This window comes from Rissa tridactyla, chromosome 3, assembly GCF_028500815.1.
Source record: "Rissa tridactyla isolate bRisTri1 chromosome 3, bRisTri1.patW.cur.20221130, whole genome shotgun sequence".
NCBI classification, from domain to species: domain Eukaryota; kingdom Metazoa; phylum Chordata; class Aves; order Charadriiformes; family Laridae; genus Rissa; species Rissa tridactyla.
In genome coordinates this window covers 57,214,217-57,239,088 of record NC_071468.1, presented here as the reverse complement: position 1 = coordinate 57,239,088, position 24,872 = coordinate 57,214,217, and the positions used below count along the sequence as shown (strand labels likewise).

Below are 24,872 nucleotides of genomic sequence, written 5' to 3'. Positions count from 1 at the left end.
CTACTATAGAGTTTCTCAATTTGTTACTTTTGGTCTCAGTCTCATGACAAGAAGAATAGCCGAAGTTATAGCTCTCTAAGTTGCTTAAGAAATATTTCTTTCTGCAAGCTAATATAGAGATTTAACTGTCCTAGTCTGCCAGCAAAAACTAAATGTCAACAGATCCACTTTAGGATTAAAATCTGCAGAAAAAGATATGGATGAAAGGTAAATTTGCAGAGCTTTCCCTTTTGGTTAAAATATGCAGTCTTTATTCTAGGGACTTGCAGCCAAATTTCAGAATATGGTTTTGAAGAGTGTAAGTAAGTGAAATACATCACCCGATGTAAGAGTCAAGGAAGATGGAGTTTACACTGTATTCTTTGTCCTGGCTCTAGCAGGTCTCACCGTACGGCTTTCTTTTGTACAGAAAGGGGCTGTGGCACCTGCCCACCTGTTTCATCAGACCAGAGAGGGGGTGTTGGGGAGTGCCTGGCTGGCATGCAGCCCCCAGGGTACCTCTGGGTGCTGGTTGCACAATATAGAAACCCTTAGCCAGCAGTATGGGGCCCGCCAGAGGAGAGGCCTCCCTGGTGATGTTTGAGGAATAGGTCATTATACCAAATCTCTGGTTAGGTTATCCACCATACGTCATGAAGGCACAGAAATAAAGAGCAAACGACAATCCTCTCATCAGGATGCACTCCAGACCCATTTAGCTATCTTTCTCCATATGGTATAGGAGAAGGGAGATGACTGTTTGCGACATACATTGGCTAGCTGATTTACATCTATTGAATTTAAAATCTTTTTCTAATGTGCTAAAGCCCTTTTCATCGTTTGCCTTTTCCTTTCTTTTTTTTTTTTAATTGGTTTTCTTTTTCTGTCTGTGAATACATTAAACTCCCCAACGAAGATAAAAAGAATGCTGATCAAATCTATTCTCCAGTCATTGCACCTAGACCCTTCTCATGCATGCCAACAGGCAGCTTGAACATTGGACATTGTGAACAGAATAGACTATTAACAAAGGCATTCGCGTGATTATTCAACGGAGAAGACCTCTGTATAGCTGTTTCTTTCTGTTTGGTTGCCTTTTCAATTTTAAGCAACATTTTCAGACATGGTTTGTATTTTCAAAGGAAGGCTGTGAACACAATGGGAATCATTTGCCTCTTTGAAAATGTGCTTCTGTGTCTTAGCAGAGAGTTCCGCTCGGATTTTAACATTAAAATATGCGGATACATAAACGACTGCTGCTTCGATACGTATGCTGCTTTGATTTGTGGATTTTATAAAGATATTTTTTTCAAATAAGTTAACAGAGATATTTTTGTTATTAGACACTTAGAAATAGGTACTACTGTGATTTTTCGTAAGTTATTTTCATCCCGATTGCATGGGCTTTTTGCTTAACTAGTATTTAAAAGAATGCTTATTTCAGAATGAGCGACTCCAGATAAAGTACGTCCTGATTATATACAATGCAGAAAACAGATAATCAAATTTGTTTGTTTTAGTACTTGAACTCATTGTTATTTTTCTTTTGCTGTGTGAAATGCTGTGGGCGTTCTGCAAAACTGGCTTATTGTGGCACCGACTTTGTTTCTAGCATCTGTTGTCTGAAATGGAGTCACTGAAGCCAAAAGTTCACACGGTGCAAGTCTGTCAGAGCGCCCTGAGGATTCCTGAAGAGGCGGTGGCCAGCCTGCCGATGTGCCGCAGCGCTCTGCGGCTCCAGGAGGAGGCCAGCCGCCTGCAGCACACGGCCATTCAGCAGTGCAACATCATGCAGGCAAGTGCCCCTCCGTCCCGTGAATTAATTACTCTAACTTGAGCCGTGCCATACAAATGGGGATGAAAAGAGAGAATTTCGTCTCTCTCTGCATTCCCCTTTTCCCTGCGGTACCCCTAGGAAGCTCCCCACTAAGTTTTAGTCATTTGTGACTCCATGTTTTGGCGGGTTTTGACATTCATGATCGTGTTAATTGTTGATTTACTCATCAGACTCTCATCTCTGTTCTGTCCTTAATCTTGCTTTGGTTTTTGTAGTGCTGGTAGGATTAACTAGACAAATGGCTAATACACAATTGCAGGCAGGTTAATTTTATAAACATGTATAATCAGTTAATTAAATTAATATCTCATTTTAACATCAACAGCTTGTAATGGCTGCATAAAAACTATTGAGTTAATTAAGTAGCTTTCTAGGAGAAAAATAATGAATTGCTTTTCTCTTTATTTAAAATTTATATATATTTGCTTTCTGATTTTGGAGTCATTAAACATGTATTAAATTCACATTTTCAAGCTTTGCTCAATACAAGAAAACTAGATTTTGTTTGATTGTTTGAATTTGTACCTAAACATGTTAAAGATATTTACAAAGAAGAAGAGAATAAGCTTTTCTTTCCCGCTATTTAGTGAAAAATACATAATGAGCTAGGGTGCAACTACTGAGCTGCAAGTTAGATAACGTCTAGATTTTGATCATTGAGGATACTTACTGATACTTAAGTACAAGGAAGAATACAATGTCACACTGAAAAGTTTTAATAACAGGTTCGGCAAACTGCTGGTGAATCTGTGATAGAAAGTCCTGATACCACACTGGTAGGATAATGGCCTGAATCAATCTTTATAATCCTCTCCCAGTTGTATTTCCTGTAAAATCTAACTTTCTCATATAGTCTTTCCACTTCACAAGTGGAGACTTGAAGTTAAAAAGCAGATGAAAATGCTTTATGGTAAAACCATGAGACTAGGAAATGCTGTCTCTTGGTGGATATGTTTGGTGCAGATACTTGTTGGAAGCAGAAGTTGTAGCTCCTTATATTGGCTATTGAAAACATCGTATTATGTGAACTGTTTTTTTGGAAATAGTTAAAAAAATGAAGCCATTGAATTCATTGCAGTTCACAGTATTTCAGAATGGACTTTTTCCTGACTATGTTCCTACTTTGCTTATCCAGATGTGAGTGCCAAATAGATGTAAGTTTGCTCCACTTCAGAAGGGAGATCAGTCGTGCCTGGACTAAGTAAATATTTGTTTTCATGGAGACACTCGACTTTTTATTATTTTTCCCCCCCTTCTCTAGGAAGCAGTGGTTCAGTATGAGCAATATGAGCAAGAAATGAAACATTTACAGCAAATGATAGAGAGCGCCCATCGTGAGATCCAAGACAAACCGATTGCAACTGGCAACATCCAGGAGCTCCAGGTCCAGATTTCACGTCATGAGGTAGGAGAGCAAAAAGGCAATAACATGGGCTCAGTGGCATCTCACTGACCCAAAAAACTTTTCATAAGCAATAGTCATAAATTAGCTGAGTAGCTTGTCAGACTTGCTTAAGGCTAGTTGAGGAAATACGACTTAATACCAGATAGGAAACTCATGCTATTGGTACAGTGTGGAATATCGCTTGTTTATTTAGTTAGATGTGTCCTAATCTCCAGGAAACATTGTGACAAGCAGAAGCATTGCATAATTAAGGGACAGTTAACATAGGTACTTTTCTGAGGAGTGTCCCAGAATTCAATGCTGAGCAGTTAGTCAGGTGATCACTGCTGGTTCAGTGATCCTTATATATATATACATATATATGTCCTAAACTTCTTACTCATTTCCATCCCAGTAACATTCTGTAAAAGAACACCAAGGGACTTGAATCACATGAAAACCACAGTAGATTTGGAGGAAAACTCTGCGATGTTCAGTCCAAAGGCTCCTTTTAAAGTCATTGTTGGGAAGAGTTTTGTCCTGTGGAGTTACACAGGCCTTGACCTCAAACTTATTGGTCTTCAGCCCTCAAATGACTCCATATAGTCTCCGTGCAGCCTTCTCGCTTTACTAGCATGGGAGCTCCTGAGCCTCTTTTCCCTTCTGTCTGTTGTGTATTTCTTGGGATAGAAGATGCACTACTGAAGTCTGTGTGTCACTTTTGGCACCAGATGGCACCATTTCTTTACCTCTGAATTAATAGCTGCCTGTGCTATTATGTAATATAACTTAATGTTATATGCATTGCTCATTTTCTGTACAGCTATTACAAAAGTTGCTTATTATAAATGCAGAGCAGTTTGCTTAAACAAGCAATTCTGGCCTTTTAGTATCGAATTAAAAATGCTACTATACCTTATTCAAATGTTCTGGAACAGCAAATGCAGGAGTGACTTCAGCAATACAGGGTAATATTGCTGGAGGAAGGAATTAAAAATGGGGCAGCTTGCGGTTTCATCTGCTTTTGAACAAGTTCGGTACCTAGGAGTCCTTCCAAACATCTGTAGGAAGACAGCAGCTTTACGCTATTGCACATGTTGGGATCAACCAGAGTGTACAGGTTTCATACCATGAGCTTTCCATGTTTAGGGGTAAGGAGTTTTGAAAGGCTGAGAGGTGTATGTTTTTGGCTCATACTTTTTCTGCTAAATACCTGTGGAAAAGCATAGCATAAAGGGGATATATTGAACCCTATATTATTTACTACTTCAAAAGGCAAGTCTGTCAAGATGCTTGTTACGTATGTTATTAATTTAAGAAAACATCAGTTACCAGATTCCCTGTTGAAGCCTGCATGAACAAGACCTTAAAGGGACATTTGTAGTAGCTATATTTAGACTTAAAATATGAGGAAGAAAATAGAAGGAAAGTACACCCTGATTTGTAGGAAGCTTGTATTGCTACGTATGTATGTAACTAGTTACACTCTAAAACTATGTTTACTGAACCATGTTTCTTCAGACTTACAGATAAGAATGTGGGCAAGTATCTCCACACTTGTGAATTACTTTGATGGGTAATAGTATCTCATAGGACATTGCTATTATAAGTTGTTTTATTTTTTTCACAATCACTTTTTTGCCTCATTTTCCTTTTCTTTGTTTTCAGGGGAGAGGGCTATGTTAGATACTCAGGACATTGGACATTAATGCCATAAATGTTATTGCATCTCAGTAATATTGATGGAGTTTAGTGAGTATGTTGAATGACAGTAATTTCCCACACAGCCCCAGAGATGTCATTCATTGATCGTTAGTGAATGTCTGGTACTTGCCAAGCAGAGCAGATAACGATTCCGGCTGCTATTGCTTGATCTGATTGCAGTTTGGTTTTCGATTGATCTAGTTGATGTTTTATACTCAAGACTTTGCCTAGTGTCCAAGGTAAGCCTTTTGTTGCTAACGTGACAGAGAGTGACCAGGTACCATTGAAACCCAGTCAGTAAAGCGTCATCCTCAATCTTTATGCTGCTTCCGTTTCTAACTCTGTGTTTCTCACTATGACAGTTCTGATTTTGAGGAAGTGGTTCCCTGAAAATGCTCTACAAACAAAAAAATCTTTTAATTTTACCAGCATGGAGCGGTAATCTTATTTACTTTTTAAAAGATATTGTAATTATTTAACTATTATACCTACTAGACCTTGCAACTTCTGTTGCTATTTTTCTGTGAAAACTTGTGTTTTTTGAAGAAATAAAAGCAGATATAAAAATAAAGCAGAAATATATATTTGAATGAATAACCACTGATTTAGCAGACAAGCTTACACAAATGTTTTCACTATATAGATGAAAATTCTACCATGTTACTGAGCCTCTAGGGAGACAGGAACAATAGCTTTGGCAGAAATGTGAAAATTTTACACCATTTTTTATTTTAAGTCTATTAATTGAAATTTTTGAAACTGGACACTGAAAGACAAGTTAGTTTCTAAGGCTATTCATTTCCATCTTGCCTCTCTGACTAAACTTAAACTTATAATGATGTTTGGCCATGCAGATAGACCATTTCATAGCCATAAAAACCAATATTTTAAAATATACTCTGCTTTAGGCCAGATTCCTCAGCTCTTTTTAGGCAAAGGTTAGTACTGTGTTGCAGCTCAGCTTTTAATTCTGAAGATTTACACAAACCCAATACAAGATTAAAATAGAGCTTATCCAAACACTGGCAAAAAGTGATCCAGTCTGCATTTCATCTTATTATGGGACTGATTTTTCATATCACATTTGATCTTGTTAGACCCCGTGAGTTATTGTCTAAACAATTCACTCTTTCTGGTGAGAGCTGAATGGGGCATTTTTTGCAGTTGTGGTTACCACATGACCTCATTTCCATGGCATGCACTATGCGGAGGAACTTCATCTTCCTTGAATAAATGGAAATAGAACAGAGGAGGAAAAAATAGGACAGGAAGAAGGAGAGACGTTCCCCTTTGCTGCAGCCTGAAGCTTATAGACTTTGTGTCAGGTTCAGGCTGGACGCAAGCGCGAGGGGTTCCTCCCTCCCTTCTGCAGTTATCGTGCATGCAGAGCCTTCCGCGGCACTTTTCGGCTTTCGCTTCAAAGCTCTGCGCTCTGCGGTTTAGCTGTGCAGCCAGACGCAGCCTGACTCGTTCCCTCCACTGTCAACATCCTGCTCGTCAGCTGGCGCGGCGGCTCATGCGGGGCTGCTGAGAGGCAGCCCTGTCATGTTATTGGCTGGGCTCGGAGCGGGGAGAGCTTGCCTTTGCCACGGAAGCCGAAAAGCTGCAGGTCCCGTGGCCTTTATTGGTTGCCTCTGCATTACGGGAAAAAAAAAAAAAATATGTTTCCTCAGGAGCTGGCTCAGAAGATCAAGGGATACCAGGAGCAAATCGCTTCTTTGAATTCGAAGTGCAAGATGCTGACGATGAAAGCAAAACATGCCACCATGCTGCTGACAGTGACAGAAGTGGAGGGGCTCTCAGAAGGAATGGAGGAACTGGATTCAGACCTTCCAGCACACCCTGCTCATCCCTCGGTGGTTATGGTAAGGAATGTATTGGTCCGGGTACTGTTTGAGCTGCTTGCTTTTGCATCGTTGCAACACTCCTGCGTAGCAAATTGCCACAGCTCACATCTACATTTTGCTTTTGAAATGGCTGGAGTGTGGCAAACCAAACAAGCTGCAGCTTCCCCTTACTATATTTTGCTTTATATGGGTTTCCAAGACTTGTTGATAAAGGATGAAGTTATTTAACAGACAAATACCAGTGGAAAGTCTGTAATAAGATGCAAATATAGTGCTTTTTTGTACCTGTCAGCGCGTAAGAGCAAATGCTAAGAAACTACTGGATTGCAGGATAAAACTAGAATAAATATTATTTCATAACATGTTGCAGTGTATAGGTTTTACACACCATACTTTTAAATATGTCGTAAATGTTGATGTGATAATTGACGGTATGCTCCTACATTCTCAGATGAGTGTGTTGGAAGTGAAAGCTGACTAAGTCCTGCTAGAGGCCTCATATTTGAATTACTCTGGTTTTGTTTGTTTCTAATTGGGTCTCATTATAAACATACTGTTGATGCTATTGGGATTTTTGGCTGCGTGGAAATAGAGTGCGGATTTCAGGATTTATCACTGTATAACAGCATTGGGAAAGGAAGAAAAATATGTTGCTACTGGGTTGTAGTTTAGTTTTCAAGTCTATTCCTTGTTGTTCTAACCAGGCCTGGATACTGAGGCCAACACCGTAATTTTCTATAGCTCTTCCATATGCAGCACTGATTGTATTAGAAGGCATTTAGGCGAACCCTGATTTGTTATTATTGAGTTGCTTGCTATACATTTTCTTTTAAATTCATTAGGGGACAGGAGAGCATGTTCATACTGAAGTATGACAAGTAAATGAGACTATTAATTGAACCAGATTTTTAAGCTGTTAAATGTGAAAGTGTTAAGTATGACTAAATAATGTCACAGTAGTCTGGCCATGTGTTGTTTTTCTTGTTTGGATCTAAATCTAAGTCAAACCAGAGTTGAGGTAACCGATTTTTTTTCCTGTGCTCTGGGGTTGCTTCTCCTGTGGCAGATGACTGCTGGTCGCTGTCACACGCTGCTCTCCCCTGTCACTGAGGAGTCTGGGGAGGAGGGAACCAACAGTGAGATTTCTTCTCCACCTGCCTGTCGCTCTCCCTCACCTGTGGCTAATACAGATGCTTCTGTTAACCAGGTACCTCCCTCTTGGCATTCATTCAGCTTTTATCTCAGAGGCATGTAGGGTTCCATTCAACAGGTGGTTTATTTAATCCTCCGAGATAATATTTACCTAGAGCTCCAAGGATCTGAGGCTTACCCTCTGACCTAACTGAACCTTCAGGTTCTAGTCCAAAATGAATACAAATGTTGACTTCTGAGTTTAAAATGTATAAATTTGGTGTTACAGCTATTCACTATTTTTAAAAATAAATTTTAAGTGACAGTTACAAAGCTCTTCCATGTCACTACTATTTTCTATTTATAACCTAACCTTATTTTCACAGTAGTACTCAATGGAATCTTGCATCCTGAGAAAAAATGCAACTTCGTACTGCCATAATAAAACATTGCATCATGTCCTTATATGTCTGTCTTATGATACCATTGGCATTGTAGCATTGAAGCCACAGGCTGTTAACTTCCACTTCAAACCATTTCAAGTATTAACTTTCATGTATTTTTTTCATGTATTGTTCATTCCGCAGTTCCATACTTTAACTGACAGTCTATTTTAAGTGCTAATGAGGCAGATCAGTGAAATTGCTGAAGTTAGATTTTAAAATAAAACTGAGGACTCTGGCACCTCTAATAGCAACAAGTGTACATCAGCATTGATTAAAATGTGAGCAATGAACTAGCTCATTGAGCATCACACACATGAAGACGCATAAAGCGTAGAAACAAGCCTTAGGAGCAGTCACTACCTCACTGCATTCATCACGTTGCAGGTTTCGTGGTTAAGCAAAAACCACTTGTGGCTGCTTCCAAAATTGACCACTACAGACGTAAAGGGTAGCATGGTGTTGCATTGCATTGCTGAGTAGAAATCGAGAAGTTTGAGCAAGTTGCCTACTAATTCCTTCCACTCATTTCAAAGATGAAGTTGTTAAATATAAATTATTTGTTTTCATGAACTGACATAAGAAAGAATATTAAGATAAGATAGTCAGAATGGTGAGAAAATCTTCATGATAATAAAGTTACAAAGTTACCTTCATGATTAAAAAGTTATATAATGAGTGAGAAGGATTTTTCTAGTGTTCTGTCATTTCAGAGAAGCAAAAATTTCCCTGTAAAGTTTGCTTACAAGGTAACTACGTATTTCAACACAAAAATCTTATGACAGTGTTAATCAGTGAAAGAGTTAAAGGAGCAAGAGCAGCAGCTTGCTTTCTAATAAACAAATTCAGTGTCAGTTTATCACATTGCTCTAAAAGTGAAAAAAACAGATTGAGAGCTCCAATAACTCAAATAATGAGGAAAATCCAGTGAAATGCTGTTGCCCCATGAGCTGACACCAAACTACAAGTTTTAGAACCTGTGTTTTACAGGGCAAAATTGAAGAAAGATTGTCTTTCATTTAGCAGAAGGTCTTTGAGAGAAATAAACTGCTGGTGTTATAATAATCTGAAAACGTGACGGACTAAGGTTTCTTCAGTGTGGTTAATGTTGAAATGAACTGCACGTACTAAACAGCAAGCGGAAGTACATTCAAAATGCAGTGGTTTACTTACAAAATGCTTAGGTTCACGCTCACATGAGATTAAAACTAAAGAAGCTATGAAACTGCCAGTGCTGATCATGATGAATGCCCAGGGAGACTTCATGAGAGAAGGTTGGTTAAAAAAAATAATCTATATAATAGTGAATTAGGATCTTAAATGTAAGTTAAAAATATTTTGCATTCAGTAAAAGACTCAGCAAAACTAATTTAGAAGTGTTTTGTTTTAAAAAGTAGCCAGTGTTAAGAGAAATAATTTCTCACAGGAAGATCACCTGCAAAGTACCAGAGAAACATGCGAACAGGAACTCTAGAAAGCAACGGATTACATTAATCCAGTCTTTGGACAGAAAATTAAAAACTCTCATGAAGTGGGGTGTTCTTGGGAGGGAAGTTTGGGTGTTAAGACTGTTTTTAAATTCATCCCTAATAATCTATGTGCGATCTTTCATTAGGGTTTCCTAGCATCTCTTAATGGTGAAAAGTGGCTAGTCTGAACTATCTGTGCGCTATTTTTACATTGCTAACAAGTAATGAAAATATAAAACAAATGCCGAGTGAGTATTAGTGGAAATATTGGTTCTATGTATTGAAATAGATTAAACTGGCACTATAAATACAAGAAAGTGACAGATCTGGCACTGTTATAAGTTAACAGTTGCCCAGGTCGTTTGTTTTGTACTGAAACTCTCTAAAAAACAACTGGGAGGGGAAGAGGGAGCAACTATAAAAATATTAACTTTTAAAAGGCTGAGGGATTTCACAGTGTATAATATTTCAGCAATAGATAACAGTACTTTACAGCAGTTTATTTTGATGTATAGCAAAATTAGGCACTTCATCTGTGCTGCAGTACTGAATGAGAATCCTTTGGGGCTAAAACTTCTCATGCTTACCCAAAGATATAGTTGATTAAAATTTTGCACATTCTTTTAAAACTTCTTTTCCAGATACATCATGCAGAGCAATTGAATTGAAAAAGCTCAGGTGTTGACACAAAGCCTTGGAGGTCACAGCTGATCCTGTGATTCAAGTCTTCAGCACTGGGTCACTGTTAAATGTCTTTCTATCTCCTTGTTCACAGCCTACTTGATCACTCTTTCTCCTTCCTTATGAAAACTCATTGAGGGCACAACAGCCTTTGTTAAATATCTTGTGAAATCTAAACACACCCTTTGCCCCTACATCCTAACAGCAAAGCTTGAGTACTTTTCATTGGCTAATTTTTGTAAAAGAGGGCATGAGATGTTAGGGCCTTTATGGAGGGGAACAAAATCTGTTATGTGTAAGAACATCTGGATTCATGCTATCAGCATTAAAGCCCTACCAAAAAGAAACTGCCATGTTGTTTACTCCAAAAATTAGTTGGAAAGATGAGGAAAGAGATTGCTTTCCCCTCTTTTAAAAGCAAAGGCTTTATTCTGGAAATGATGATTAAGAAGTCTCAGAAGCACAGGTTTTCTCTTGGCCTTGAGAGAGGACTAGCTGAGGGCTGGAGAGTAGCTGCAGACAAGGTAAAATGAGAAGTTGTCCGCACTGGTGCAATTTTTCACTGTGACTCAGAAAGATCACTCATGGTCAGAGTAAAAAATTCTGAAACTGCACTACTGAATGCTGCGCTAAGCTGTTACATATTCCCTATTGGCTCTTGGACATCTTAAACATTTTCATTGTTACATTTTTCAAGTTGCTCAATTATTGCCTCATCTGACACTTTTGGACGGTTTGATGTGCTGTCCGTTCTTCGGTGTTCTATTTCTCTGGAGGATGTCTTTTTCAGGCATCCTCAGTAAAAATACGTGATCAAGCTCTCTGTAAAACACACTCTTCAATGCTACCTCCCTTTAAAAATATTGGTGGTGATCTGTGAATAGCACTTGAACGGGCTGCCCAGAGAGGTGGTGGAGTCTCCATCTCTGGAGACATTCAAAACCCGCCTGGACGTGTTCCTGTGCAACCTGCTCTAGGTGACCCTGCTCTGACAAGGGGGTTGGACTAGATGGTCTCCAGAGGTCCCTTCCAACCCCTATCAGTCTGTGATTCTGTGATTGTTAAAATGTCCATACATGAAGCAGATAACCTCTAAGTCTCTTATTTCTTGGGGGAAGGACTGGAGAACCATATCTGTGCAGCTGCTGGGTGATGGGGTGTTTTCAGGGACAGGTGGGTTTAGTTAGAAAGAGAGCCTGAGAGGTGACTGTGCCTGGTGAGTGACCTGGTTTCTTTGCTCTTCCAGAGCTTGTTTAGTTTTGATCACATATGGTATTAGATAACATATTGAAATGACATTGGGAAATAAAGATTCTGTTCCAAATTAGGATCCTAATTATACTCTGAGTTTTTGTACTTCAGAATTAGTCTTGTTTAGTACCTGTCTTTTATACACCAATGCAGAATCAGGGAATGGTTGAGGTTGGAAGGGACCTCTGGAAGGTCATCTCGTCCAACCCCCTTCCTCAAGTTGGGCCACGTACAGCAAGTTGTCTGGGACTATATCGAGGTGGCTTTAGAGTATCTCCACGGATGGAGACTCCGCAACCTCCCTGGGCAACTTGGGCCAATGCTCAGTTACCCTCACAGTAAAAAAGTGTTTCCTGATGTTCAGAGGGAACCTCCTGTGTTTAAGTTTGTGCTCATTGCCCCTTCTCCTGTCGCTGGGCACCACTGAAAAGAGCCTGGCTCTGTCTCCTTTGCACCCTCCCTTCAGGTATTTATACATATTTAGACTCTTACATTTGCAGTACAGCAAATGGTCTGTGGTCTATCTGGTAGACACAGCTCTGTAAGCTCTCAAGTGAAAGGCACTTGTTTTCTCTCAGTCCCATGTCTTGACATGCTGAATTTTCCTCCCCATCATACAGAGTCAGGAAAGAAGTAATTTGAGAAATTTGCAGTCATTGGAGGAGGATTTTTCAAGTACACTTTTCAGTAGATTTTGAGCAACTTTTTATGCAAATATTGTGATAACTGTCTGAAAGAAGGTTTGGTCCAATCTAACAGAAATCAGTGGAACATCACTTACTGATTTCACTGGCAGCAAAACTGTGTCTTACAGTTTTCACCAGGGGCATTTATAAATTCAAAGTGATTGAGGAAACTGTACAACAGCGGCTGTGTCACATGGTCTGCAGCATAGTTCACTAAGTGGGGCTACCAAATGAGAAAAAAGGTTGCAACATTTTTCACCTTACAGATAGATGTGGTGATAACTGTCATACGTGGTTTCTGTTTTAAATAACCCTTGTCCTCAAGTCTGCTTTCTGGACTTAAATATAGATACAGTGGATGTTTCCTTTATTTTACTTTTTCTGTAGATCTTTTTAATTGCCACCTGCAATAGCTGAAGAAATCCCCATACACTAAGTATGGAAGCTCTAATGAGAAACTGTTCCACCCTGAATTTCCAATGGTAATTTGAACATTTGCCCACTTTCCTTAGCACTTTCGGTCCCTTTTCCCACTATCTTTCATACGTTAGTTGAGAGTACCTGTTTGTTTGAAGGCTTACTATAAGCTAGTGCTTTATACTCTTTCTTACATCACCGACTAGTTCTTCAGCATATTCCTTTTTGGTTATTCTATTGCCTTCTCTGTGCTAGTGTTCATTAGGGTGATATTCTTTGCCACCTTCAGTGACATAAACCACTGCCTGTTGTGATGGGTTTTCCCCATGTGTAGCTGTGATGATGCTAGAACAACACTTCCACTTGTAGCACTCCCCTCCCAATCTTTCCATGTCTGTCCACAGTTGCCTCCTAGCTAATATGAATGTGAGGAAAATGCATCCACAGTCTTCACCGTAGTGAAACTCCAAACCGTACTCAGTGTGTTACTATTTAGTATTTTTTACCTGTTGCTCAGAGGTTGCCTGGTGGTTTGGGCTTTGTGGAGTTTATTTTAACAGACATATGCAATGGGACAGTATGCAGGGGGATATTCTTATGCAGTACCTTGCATTTTGAAAGTGCAATACTGTGCTTCGTGCTTGTAGGACATTGCTTATTACCAAGCCTTATCTGCTGAACAGTTGGCCTTATCTGCTGAACAGCTGCAGACAGAAGCTGCTAAAATTCAACCCAGCACTTCAGCCACCCAGGAGTTTTATGAACCAGGCTTAGAATCAGCTGCTAGTGCCAAATTGGATGATTTGCAACGTTCTTGGGAAACACTGAAAAATGTGGTAAGTCTTCATCTGGAAGGTTCAGAATAATCAGCTAGCTTGTAGGGAATAAAATGCAAAGAACTAGCTCAGCTAATATTCTTTGCTGCAATTCTTGTTTATCAGGTCGTAACAAGAATTGTTAGTTATGATATTATATTATGCTGGCTTTGTTCTTTGTTTGAAAAGGATGGACTTCCAGTAAGAAAAAATAAAAGTCATTAAGGCTGATAGTTGCCTCCAGAAATACTGGCTATTGTCAGACTATATTCCATAACCTCACAGGGAAATCTACTCATGCTGGATGAGTTGGCAAAAAAGGCACAAAAATCCCGTTTCTCCAAATATTGAGTCAACACATTTCTACATAGTAGTGCAGCATAATCATTCAGTGATGTATGAAGATGGTCAAAGTTTTGATCACGTGCTATAAATCTTAATTCTTTGCAGAGGCATAGTAGCTAGTACGGGATATTAAGAACTATATGTCTAGCAAATTGTGCACATACATGTTTGAGTGCATTAAATCTAAAATAAGGCATGAGAACGTGCCTAGGTTGTCCCTGGTGATTACAGTCCAATTTTTTCAGTTACAGAACCTAGGATTTGACTTATGATGTTTAAACAGATAAATATTTTTAATATGGACGTTTTGCTTTATCATTTATACTTTTGAAGACTTGTTGCAAGTTTTTGGTTTTAGTCTCATAAGCTTAGGAAAGTTTGAAGCAGAAGAAAGAGCAAGTCCTGTATCAGAGGTCAGAATCTATACCTTCCATCCTCTTCAGATCAGTGAAAAGCAGCGCACCCTCTATGAAGCTCTTGAGCGTCAACAGAAATATCAAGACACACTCCAGTCTATATCCACAAAAATGGAGACCATTGAGGTCAAACTAAATGAGAGTCTGGAACCAGCCAAAAGCCCGGAGAGCCAGATGGCTGAACATCAGGTAAAATCTTAGATGTGAGAAATAGAGGGAGAGCATGTATTACCTGTGTATCTTTAGTTCTCTTTTTTTTAGATAGTGCCATTCTTCATGGCTGGATGCCTCAAAAACATGCATTAGTTATATAAACCTTCTCTGTTAACTATGTGTCTTGCCTTTCTGGACTTTCTGCTGTTCTAAAGATGGTGTAATGGGGATTCTTTTAGCAAGGAGCCTTTTTAAAAAGTAGAATAGATTTTAAGAGTTTGTCCAATCAAAATTTTCAGCAAAATATTTTGTCAAAAGTGTGTTCAGTGACACCTGCACATAATATTCTTCATCATCAGTGCTACTAGCATATATCAGACTATTTATAACGTTCCCAAATTTACTAAGATCATAACCAATACTGATGCATTGTAAATTGATCTAAATACAATCTTTGCCTTGTTAAACAGAGCCAACAAACCAAAGCACACAAAAAATTCTCTCCCAAGGGAAGTCCTGAGAAATGATGCTCTGAATAATAAGAGAATACCTTATCAAGTAACCAATCTGACATATGTGCAATTTGTAATCATCTAAGCCTCTTAACTGATAGCTTGAAACTATAGGGTGGGTCCAGTTGTCATTTCAGTAGGAACTCCATGACCTGAAAAGGATAACATTTGGCTTTTGTAGCACTGTGTGGTGTCCTGTGCATCCACTGTGTGTATACTATCAGACATGAAAGTGAAGTATCTGCTCTAAGGTATTGGTAATGCAGCATCTTTTTGAAGGTATATTGGAAACTGATTTATAGGATAAGAATGATAATAGGAACTTCTTTTATATTGTGGAGTTAATCTTTGGATGTTTACATATATTGCTGGATGTTCTTTGTCCAGTTAGAAAGTTTCAGGCTGGCAGCTGATTCATGCCCCTATTTCTCTCTCACTAACACACACTCATTTACTTATTCATTATTTTCACTGTTTCTACTAGAATGCCCTCCAGAAAATTTGTTGGAAGAATAAATCTGTATGTATAATATTTCCAAAAGAATTCCTTCTTGTGATATGTTTGAAATGAAAGATAAGTAACTAAATCTGTATTTCAGTTATTAGATGCATGATCCTAGCTTAAGCATCTAAAAGCAGGAGTCAGTCCTCCTGAATTCTGGCTCTACCAAACCTACAGTGATGTATTGCACTACTCTGAGTTACTCATGCTCCCTTGGGACAGTCATCTTGAACTTTATATTAAGCCTATGCCTCCTGAGATACTTTCTTCTCGCAGATAAATGTGTCACAAATACTTTCTCTGCTCTCATTTCTAAATAGGCTTTGATGGATGAGATTTTAATGTTACAAGAAGAAATCACTGATCTTCAGACCTCATTAGCCCAGGAGCTGGTTTCAGAACCACTGGATGCAGAAGCTGCTGATCAGCTGGCATTGCAGTCCACTCTCATGGTCTTGGCAGAACGGATGGCCACAATTCGAATGAAGGCATCAGGAAAAAGACAGCTATTAGAGGTATGAGAAAAAACCTCTAGTAGTGGATCTTTTGGATCACGTTCCAGATTTTCAAAGCCACTTTTGGCAGACCTGTACTTTCACTGAAGCACTTAGTCACCATTGAAGGCTGATAATTAAAAAAGTAATTTTCAATTCTGCTCATTTCTCACAATTCCTTTCACTAATAAATTATTGCTCTTTTTTAGTGAGCCCCTCATCTTAATCCTAGGTGATAAGTAACCAGAAGGAACTTGGAAACACACTACACAAGTCATATTTTATATAGTTGTTTATTGTTTTGGTTTTTTTAATATCCACATTGACATTTTCTCAATAGGTTCCCTTGGTATTCCTTGTCCTCCACAGGAGAAGTAATGAAGTGCAGGTATAAAAGTCACGTACCTACAGTAAACTTTTGAGCAATCACCTGTCCAACCTGAGAGACAAAAGAAGGGGGAAAGAAATAATACCTCTTCCAAACCGTTGCATTGTTGTCTACGCTCATCTTCCCAGTGACTTGCATGCAAACTTTTATCATGGAAGATGCGCCCCTTTATTTCTTTGTCTACCAGCTTTACCAAAAACCCTTTCATACTAAGGTGATGTTAAAAAAGTCCTCTACACATAGGAATGTTGCTGTGTACAGTATACAGATGAGAAAATGCAGTCATGCTAAAGCTGGCTACAGTTTGGCTAGTTTGAACATTGCAGGGCAGCTTTACTACTGTGCTACTAAGAACTGCAGCAGTGAATTCATAAACACAGCAACTTCTGCCTTCATAATTTCTAGCATCAATTGATTCTGAGAGACTGAGAACTGGCTCTGTGTATCTACCTGGGTTACAGTGGGATCCCAGGGTGCATCAACTGCATTCGTTCTGTGCAGTCACCTGAGACAGTGAACAGATCCTTAGAAAATATCTTTGTTATTCTTAAAAAATTGCTCTAAGTTTTACTTCTCTGAAGAAAGATGGCTTTTATGTAAAAATAAAGAGCTGGAAGTAGAATAGGGATCTTACTGTTTATAGCTTGCACCCCATACAGGATCTTACAAACTTCTTGATAGTACTTAGGAGGAGGTGATAACTAATAATTTCAAGATAAAGCATGAGTCAAATATACAAATCTTAACTATGGTGAGGATTCCCACAGTTACTTAGATACAATAGCACAAGTATCTCCCAGTAATCCTGGGTAAGAAATATGTATGGTATGCAGAAAATATTCAGTAATTTAACCTGTGCACTTTATAGCTCTGATTTCACAGATAAAATCTGCCAGAACACTGCAGGGATGTAAGTGTAGAAATGCAGATAGAACAGGTAATGAAAATATTTTGCTGTTGCGGGTGTGGATTGGTAATATTATTCTTTCTGTGGACCTAATTTAAATAACTGGAGCCTGAGAACAGTTCGGCTCTGGGTTATTTGAGACACTTAAAAACTATCATTACTTTTTATTCTAATGCAATTATTAATTTTCCCATTAAAATTAAGCATTCAGAAAAGCTGTGCAAACGCTGCCTTGTGTGAGGGGTTTGTCCTGCACATACAGGTCTGAATTTCCTTACAGAAGAGTGGTAGGTTGACCCTGACCAGCAGGAAAACACCCACCCTCACTCCCCTCTCCCATGGGATGGGGAAAAAATAGAAGGTGGGGAAAAATAGAAGGCAGGCAAAAAGCCTCATGGATCAGGATAATGACAGCTAAATAGGGTAAGGAAAAGCTGTGTGTGCAAGCTAAGGAAAACAAGGAACTTATTCACTACTTCCCCATCAGCAGGCAGATGTTTAGCCGCTTTCCTGGAAAGCAGGGTCTGAGCACGTGTAACAGCTGCTTGGGAAGGCAAATGCCATAACCACAAACGCCCGCCCCCCACCCCATTTCCCTAACCTTTTGTTGCTGAGCATGATCTCATATGGCATAGAATATCTCTTTGGTCAGTTCAAGTCAGCTGTCCTGGCTATGTCCTCTCCCAAAATTTTGCCCATCCTCAGCCTTTGTGAGGGCCGGTTGGAAAGAAAGCCTTAATGCTGTGCAGGCACTGTTCAGCAGTAGCCAAAACATTGCTGTTATCAACACAATGTTTTGTGTTTTAGCCACAGTTCCAAAGCACAGCACTGTACAGGCTGTTACGAAGTTAACTCCATCCCATCCAGATCCAGTACAATCTTCTCCCCTTGTTCCATGCTATTTGCAGTGTGCTTATGGTCCACATTATCTGATACATCTAAGTGTCCTCTGACCACCCCATTCTATCTGTTTCTTATTCCTTAAATCCCCTCTACTCTCTCCAGAGCTCTGTATCTCTTTTGGACTGGGGAGCCCAGAACCGGACACAGTACTCCAGGTGTGGGCTCACTGGTGTTAAGCAGAGGGGAAGGATCACCTCTCTCAACTCGCTAGCAAAACTCACCCTAATGCAGCCAAGGATACAATTAGCCTTCTCTGCCCCAAGGGCCCATCGCTGGCTCAGGTTCAACTTGGTGTCCACCAGGACTCCCAGGTTCTTTTCTGTCAAGCTGCTTTCCAGCCTCCCCGGGTGCAGCTGGACTTTGCAATTCCCTTTGCTCAACTTCATGAGGTTCCTGTCAGCCTGTTTCTTCAGCCTGTCAGGGTCCATCTGGATGGCAGCACAGCCCTCTGGTGTATCAGCCACTCCTCCCATTTTGTGCCATCAGTAAACTTGCTGGAGGTTGTTACTGGCCTCCCACTAAATTTCGTGCCACTGATCACCACCCTCTGAGCCCAGCTATTCAGCCAGTTTTCAAATTCATAGGGACTACGACAGGGTGACTCTTGCTGATCGCTCCCTGTCTATCCCATGGATGGACCAGCTGACAGATGGAGCCAGGGAGTCTGTGTTGCTGCAATGCTGTTGCTGCAGCAGCCGTTGGAGCTTAATGTCCTCCCATACACCACAGCACAGGCACAGGGATCCTCTGAGAGGCCAGACAAGGTAGACAGCTCTTCAGTCTTCTCGTTACCCACTGTGGCTACACCAAAGGGCCCACCATTACCCTGTTGGGTCCTTGAAGTACCCCCTCCTGCCTCTCTTGAGAGACAATAAGGCTATCTAACAGCCTGCTGCTGCCAAAAAAGACAAAGCTGCTCTCCTTTCCCTGCAGCCCACTCCCAACTCTGTGTCCCCATGTATCTTTCTCCCTAAGCAAACAGTCATGTCCTAGTTGAGCAAACTGAATCAATGTGAGGGAAACCCAAAGGACAGCAGCAAGAGGAGGCAGAAAAGACCTCACCTTTAGAAGGCTGTAATAGCAGAGATCTGCTGAAGGAAGTAGAAATGAGTGACTGAACTGAGACAGAATTACAGTCACCAGAAACACATTCCCATCGATTGAAAGCAATAACATTTTGTAAAGGTTTCAAACTTATGAAAGAAAGGGCTTATTATGGCTTAGAAATACTATATAGAAGTTGAGAGAAAGAGGGAACATTTTTTAAAAGTGACTGCTGTGGCGTATTTCTTTTAAAAAGTAAAATATAATTTTATCTTTAGGAAAAACTGAATGAGCAGCTGGAAGAACAGCGGCAAGAGCAGGCTCTTCAAAGGTACCGTTGTGAAGCTGATGAGCTTGACCACTGGTTACTCAATACCCGAGCAACGCTGGACACGGCTCTGGTCACAGCTGAGGAACCTATGGACATGGAAGCACAGCTGGTAGACTGTCAGGTAAAATTATCAGTCCTGTAATGTTTAGATGAATAGGACGGTCACAGCTTTATCTGAATGAAGACAAATATGGAGCATTAATGTTAAGTCTGTTATTGAGTGGGATGAGCCAGCATATTAGTGGGGAAGAAGTCTATGTGCTCCTTGGCACCTCATATACACTCAGTTTCATCAATGATTTATAAAATAAAATATAGCCTGTTCTTCATTTCTTGTTAAAGATTGCAAACAGTGCTTTAGGAAACGCATGTAAGTATAGCAGCAGGAAAACAAGATATCCTGAGTGCAAGAATATTTGAAGCTCTACAACTTTTGGAGGGCATTTTGTTTTGCTTCAAAGGCCTTGTATTCACTTCACTTGCTGTTTTTGCTTTGCTCAAGCTAGAGTCGCTGAACAGCTTACTTGATAGATATGAAAACACCTGCAGTGTACTTTCCTACTCCTCCTTTTCCAGGAGGAGGAAAAACACACTCCCACTAGCAGTGCTGACTGGGACAGTGTTGTGTTTTCTTCAGCAGTAATCCCTACCCACATTCAAAAGTAAATATCAGTAGTTACTATTTTTTATGAATTTAATATTAATCAACCCAGAATACCAAAACAACTGAGGAAAGACATTTTGCTGCAATAGGATTAATTGTGTATACTTTTATTAACAAGGCTTGGATCAGTCATAACATCCAGGTTCTCAAATTAGTGTGAGTTTTCCATTTATAATTGAGAGTTGAGAACTGTATGATCATTAAAATTACAAGATAGACATGAGGCAGACAGACAAAAGTTCCCTTTTTATATTAAAGAATGAGGAACTCAACTATTTTAGGATAAATGGAAGTTAAGTTTCATGTACATCCAATGAATTAAGCATCTAGTTAAATTTCCACTGATATCGCTTCATTATTGGAATTTTCAGTCTGCTCAGTCTCAAGTGTTCTTTCATCACCCGTCCTTGGGAGCTGTTTTTTGTATATAGATAAACCCTGTGAACTTAAACAGAGCAGTAGAATCATAGAATCATAGGGTTGGAAGGGACCTCTGGAGGTCATCTAGTCCAACCCCCCTGCCACAGCAGGGTCACCCAGAGCAGGTTACCTGTAGGAATCTCAAAATCAAAAAGAACAGTTAACTTTGTGGAAAGGCTAATACTGCTTTTCTTTTGCTGGTTTTTAAAATCTTAATACAGTAAGATTTTATATAAAAGTCCTGTATTTTTTTCCACTTTCTAGAGACTCTGTCCATCTTACCCTGCACACATTCCTTCAGGGGCAATATTTGTAAGTTTATGCTTGACAGTTGCAATGGAAACAAAAACATTTGGTGTCAGGCTAGGTTTTTGAGCCAGAACTGTATGAGCTTTGAGTTTGGAAGATCAAAATATGCACTATGTCTGTAATACATGAATGGTCAAGGGAATGTCAGGAAAGTAGCTTTTGAGAATAAACATGCCAGAGATTTGTCACTTTAAGACTCTCTTAAGAGGATTATACAGAAATCCTTAAGTCCATCATGCGCCAATCAGAAAGAGCAAATAGCGAGAAGAGCAGCTTATCAACACAGCCAGAGCAACACACAGGAGGAGGTAGGAAGCATTTCACTTAAATGTACATGAAAGAAGTAACTCTAGCTGTGTGCTCTGTTTCTTGTCATTATGGATGTCAGTCTAGCATCTTAGCCTTTAATATGCAAATAAAGAGCATCTCCTCTACAACAAATACTTTATTTTTTTTCCAAATAACTTTTTAATTGCCTATTTTGAAAAAGGATGCAAACAGAAATGGCAAATGCAAACATTTGCAAGCATATTCCTAAGGACTCTGAAAGGGCCTGGAAGGCAAAGCAATGACAATCTGGCTTGCCCTTAGCTTGGCAACGGGTGAGGTAGGCCACAGGTCGTCTTGCCAAAAGCGTGACAGATACTGGAAAATGTATGAATTTGGTTCATTGTTTTTGCTGCTGCAGAACATGCTGGTTGAAATAGAGCAGAAAGTGGTAGCCTTGTCAGAGTTATCTGTGCACAACGAGAACTTGCTTATGGAAGGGAAGGCTCACACCAAGGACGAGGCAGAGCAGCTGGCTGTGAAGCTCAGGACACTGAAGGGCAGCCTTCTGGAGCTGCAGAGAGTGCTCCATGACAAACAGATCAACATTCGGGTAAGTGGCTCTTCCCAACTGGCTTCACAGTGGGCAGGAGGTTGGGGGGTTTCATAGAAGTTTTATGCAACTGAGGAAAGGAGTAAAAATTTTTTACTGATTTAGGTTGAGCTATTCGTCTTTAGTTAGTAAATGGAATTACATTCCAAAACAGAAAAGAACTGCCTAGCAAGCTTTAGCTTATCATTTTCAAGTTAACAGCACCACTTCAAGGTGAAACTATCCTAACCTGTCTTCACTGAAATGACAATAATAAAGTAAACAGATCATTAGCTTGGTCTGGATATACTCTGTTCCTGTTCCCAGTTGCTTTAGATTGCACCTGCTCTGGGGCAGGATCCCTCCCCCAACAAAAGAACAACCTAAATACATGCTTTCCTCCATACAGCGTGCACAACACAATGATCAGATAACATCAAGTTAATGAAACATTTTTAAATATGGCTAATACTTCGTGACATCATTACATCAAACAAAATATTATATAAATAAGAAATATTTAACCTCAGTTGTCTTGTAGGTTTCTGGTCCTAGCAGCATTGGCCTGCTTATTGACACTAGTTAATTTTTTTTAACAGTTGTTTTTGGTCATTCTTTAGGTTAAACTAGCATGTGGAGAACTGAATGCATACAAGAAACCCAACCATGTAATGTGACTGACTGGTTTTGAATTTGCTTGCCCTGCTGTGACTCCCTCCCCCACCTTTTCTTTTACTTCTTTTCTGGGCTTTGCTGTGCAAATTAAACACGATAAGCTTCAAAGATTTCTAGCTTGTAATGCAGATTAAAGTCTACTGAGAGGTTAGCTTGAAAAGTCACTTGACGTGCTAAGGACTATTTTTAGTCCAAAGCAACTGGATAACTATAAAACTTAACATAGCTTCACATAAAAAAACAAAACAAAACAAAAAAACAAAACACAACCCCCCCCACAAACAAACAAAAAACCACAACAAACAAACACTAAAAAAAAAGGGCGAAGGAAAAACCCCAGATATTTATTTCTATTGCTTCTAAGATGAAGTAATTTTAATGTTATTCTTGCATATTAAACCTCATGATTAGGCAAATGAAAAGTGTTATCAACAGCATGTAGGCATATAAACTATATCCTGATACAATACTTGTGAAGTGAAAAGGCATTACAGACCTTATTGCTTCATTTTAAAATATGCATGCTGTAATATATATATTGCATATAATGCAGCACAGTTAAAATGCAATGGTGTGATTTAGTTTAAATAAACTTTTAAAACAGATTTTTGGATGCTTTTCTAATATTGAAAATAACAACAAAATAATCTCCAGATGTAGAATATGAATCGTTTAAGATGCTACGTGCATGCAAGACTTAAGCTTCTTTATGAATTGCAAACTTTTTTTGGATTACACTTATAGACTATGGAAGAAAATAGGTATAGGCAGTATGACATCTTCAAATTTTCATTGAGTAATTCTTTTTCAAATGAGAAATTCTATAATGTCTTTTTCCAAATAATCAGGCATAAAGTATTTCTTTTGGACTGAGGCTCAGAGCATAGATGCCCAAAAAACCACTAACTCTATCTTCTACCATGTTTAACCCTGAGAAACCTTACATGCTAACAGCACTGTTGCTTATGCATGTAAGAAACTCAGACTTATGCATGTCTCTAGATGTACTGATAACCTTGTAATTGCCCAGAGGCATAGACAGACCAGCCTGCACTCAGAAAAGGAAGGATCCTCCCAAGTTGCACTGCAAGAGCATTGTAAAGACGGAGCTGTATTTTCCTTAAAGCGGTATTTCAGCATATCTGTTATATCTGTGACACAAGGCTTTTTAGGAGCCAGTGTGAGATTCTGTGACTTCCTTGCAGCAATTTCAGTTTTCCTTCTATTTTAATTAATTAATGTCACTAATGATATGGAAAATGTTATTTGGAAACCAACTCCTTTATTCATAAAATGAAGCAGTGAAACTCATTAGAAACATGCTGGATCAGGAAAGTTCCAGACTATGTTGATTCCAAAGGTAGCATTTTTTGTGTGCTTTGGAAGATATACAAAACATTGCATTATTACTGTTACCTACTAACTTCTGTGACAGAGGAGCAATAAAAATAAATAGAATCCTTATAAAGCAAAGAAGTAGAATGGATTCTGTAGTGGAAAAAAAAAAAAGAAAAAAAAAAACAAGCAAAAAACCAAACAAACCCCCCCCCAACAAACAGATAATGGGTTTTTACTATTTACTACAAAGTGTTGGGGGGGGGGGGAGGGACGACTTCAGTTTCACAAGACAAATATGCCTGATATAAGTTTGTACAATTCTAAATGCCTTTGAGAGATCAATTTTAGCACCATTTTCTTCAGGATTTTCCAAATATTTCTGTGCTGGACTGGATAGTCCCCAGGAATGCCAGCTTCAAGCATTTATATCACTGGCTATTTGAAGAAAATGTAATACAGTTCCTTCAGAGCGAATTCAAATGAAAATGCAAGTGTGTTTTTCAAACTTATATTCTATGATTTGAGAATGATAAAAATCTGGTTCACAAATAATTTTGATCTAAAAAATATGTACAATAGCATATTTGCATCCACAAATGCCACAGCCCCTTTTACACTCTTTGCTGTTGCGGGAACTGTGGGACTACTATTTATTTGTCTTAGTGTAACTCCAAACTTGTAGCTTCTCAACCTTCTTCCCAGAGCAGAGGAGACAAAATCTAACTGAAATCAGCCAGCCCAAATGCAATGAAGAACTAGATACTATTCTCTACAGGAATTTACAAGTTGAATACCTATTGTCCCTAGAGTATATAAAATGAAGCAGACTTTTTTTACATAATTTACAGAAATATTGTCTTTTTTTCTAATTTTTAATAGAAAAATTAAAATTCTAGACCCTCTTTATCCCTCGCATAACATTTTCTTTGCCTAATCTGATATTCTATAATGGCATTTTTCACACAGTG

At 39.1% G+C, this 24,872-nt stretch overlaps 1 protein-coding gene across 15 annotated transcripts in view; it reads left to right on the top strand.

Annotated features, from left to right (window-relative positions):
- The window catches only part of SYNE1 (spectrin repeat containing nuclear envelope protein 1), a 302,834-nt gene that overhangs the window by 192,020 nt on the left and 85,942 nt on the right, over positions 1-24,872 (top strand). For 11 of the 15 annotated variants that reach the window (XM_054197389.1, XM_054197388.1, XM_054197395.1 and 8 more), the window contains 9 exons: positions 1,592-1,774; positions 3,078-3,221; positions 6,578-6,769; positions 7,818-7,958; positions 13,477-13,665; positions 14,433-14,594; positions 15,893-16,087; positions 19,587-19,760; positions 21,721-21,912. In XM_054197389.1, the coding sequence (XP_054053364.1) occupies positions 1,592-1,774; positions 3,078-3,221; positions 6,578-6,769; positions 7,818-7,958; positions 13,477-13,665; positions 14,433-14,594; positions 15,893-16,087; positions 19,587-19,760; positions 21,721-21,912 (1,572 nt within the window). Of the gene's footprint in view, positions 1-1,591; positions 1,779-3,077; positions 3,222-6,577; positions 6,770-7,817; positions 7,959-13,476; positions 13,666-14,432; positions 14,595-15,892; positions 16,088-19,586; positions 19,761-21,720; positions 21,913-24,872 lie in introns of all 15 variants that reach the window. The other 4 variants (XM_054197390.1, XM_054197386.1, XM_054197396.1 and 1 more) reach the window with 4 other exon arrangements.